This window comes from Lathyrus oleraceus, chromosome 5, assembly GCF_024323335.1.
Source record: "Lathyrus oleraceus cultivar Zhongwan6 chromosome 5, CAAS_Psat_ZW6_1.0, whole genome shotgun sequence".
NCBI lineage: Eukaryota > Viridiplantae > Streptophyta > Magnoliopsida > Fabales > Fabaceae > Lathyrus > Lathyrus oleraceus.
The window spans coordinates 78,356,581-78,357,758 of NC_066583.1; the positions used below are offsets into that span (position 1 = coordinate 78,356,581).

Sequence of the window (1,178 nt, forward strand, 5' to 3'; positions counted from 1 at the left end):
ACTAGCCTGGATGTTCGAGACATCTTGGATCTTTCCGCTTTTGAGCATGCTCTCGATGCATATTCTAACCGACACCAAGCATGAAAAATCAGGTGAAGTACTACCTATCATCCTTTCGTAGTATGGACCTTGCAGTGTATCCATGAATAAGTCAACTAACTTTTTCTCTAGAAGTGGTGGTTGAACTTGAGCAGCTAACTCTCTCCATCTTTGGGCATATCCTCTGAAGGATTCGTCGCTCTCTTGAGATAGGCCTTGCAACTGCATACGGCTGGGAGCCATGTCCAAATTGTATCTGTATTACTTCAAAAAGGCGTTAGCCAAGTCTAACCATGATTGGATGTGGTACTTTTCTAGCTGCATGTACCAACTCAATGATGCCCCATTCAGACTGTCCTGAAAACAATGAATCATTAGTTTATCATTATGAGCATAGGAAGTCATTTTTCTGCAAAACATCACCAAATGTTGCTTTGGACAACTATCCCCTTTGTACTTTTCGAAATCCGGTGCCTTGAACTTTGGAGGCATTATCAGGCCAGGCACTAAACACATGTCTGAAGCATTCAGGCCGAAAGCATCATGCCCTTCTATGGCTTTAAGCTTCTCTTCTAACACCTGAAATCTTTCAACAACCTTCATATCTCGTGGATCCTTGGGTTTCCTCAGTGGAACTTCCCCTTGGGAATTTTGTACAGAGAATGAGAAACTATGATACTCAATAGCATCGCAAAAGGAGTGTCCGTCTCGGACAATGGGACGCTCTTGTATAATCTGGTCCTTGACAGGGTTCTGCACAGGCTGAGTTTGAGCAAGATTGTTTACTTGAGGTGGAATGACATTCTCAGTGAATATCGTCAGTTGAATGTTGTCCTCTCTCCTTGCCAAGGTTGTCATAGCCTCCACAAGTTGGTCCAACTGATTCTTTATCACATCAACATCCGCCTTTAATGTAAACTGATTTTGCTCCATGTTCTTTCAAGTCCAATACGAGTGTTGGGAAATCAACTATGGATTATGGACAAAGGATGGATGAGCTTATTTTAGTTATGGTTTGGAAAATGATATGCAAAATGATGTGTGGATGCATGCGAACTTTTCACTTTGATGTATGAATGGATGAATAAATGAATGGACAACATTCAGGCACACAGATTCAAAAGTTTGAGGTACGGATG

At 41.8% G+C, this 1,178-nt stretch overlaps 1 protein-coding gene across 1 annotated transcript; it reads right to left on the minus strand.

The window, feature by feature from the left end:
• Positions 1 to 300: 300 nt before the first annotated feature.
• On the minus strand, positions 301 to 972 carry LOC127078839 (uncharacterized). The gene has a single exon (XM_051019260.1). The coding sequence runs from the start codon at positions 970 to 972 to the stop codon at positions 301 to 303; it is 672 nt and encodes a 223-aa protein (XP_050875217.1).
• Positions 973 to 1,178: the final 206 nt, after the last annotated feature.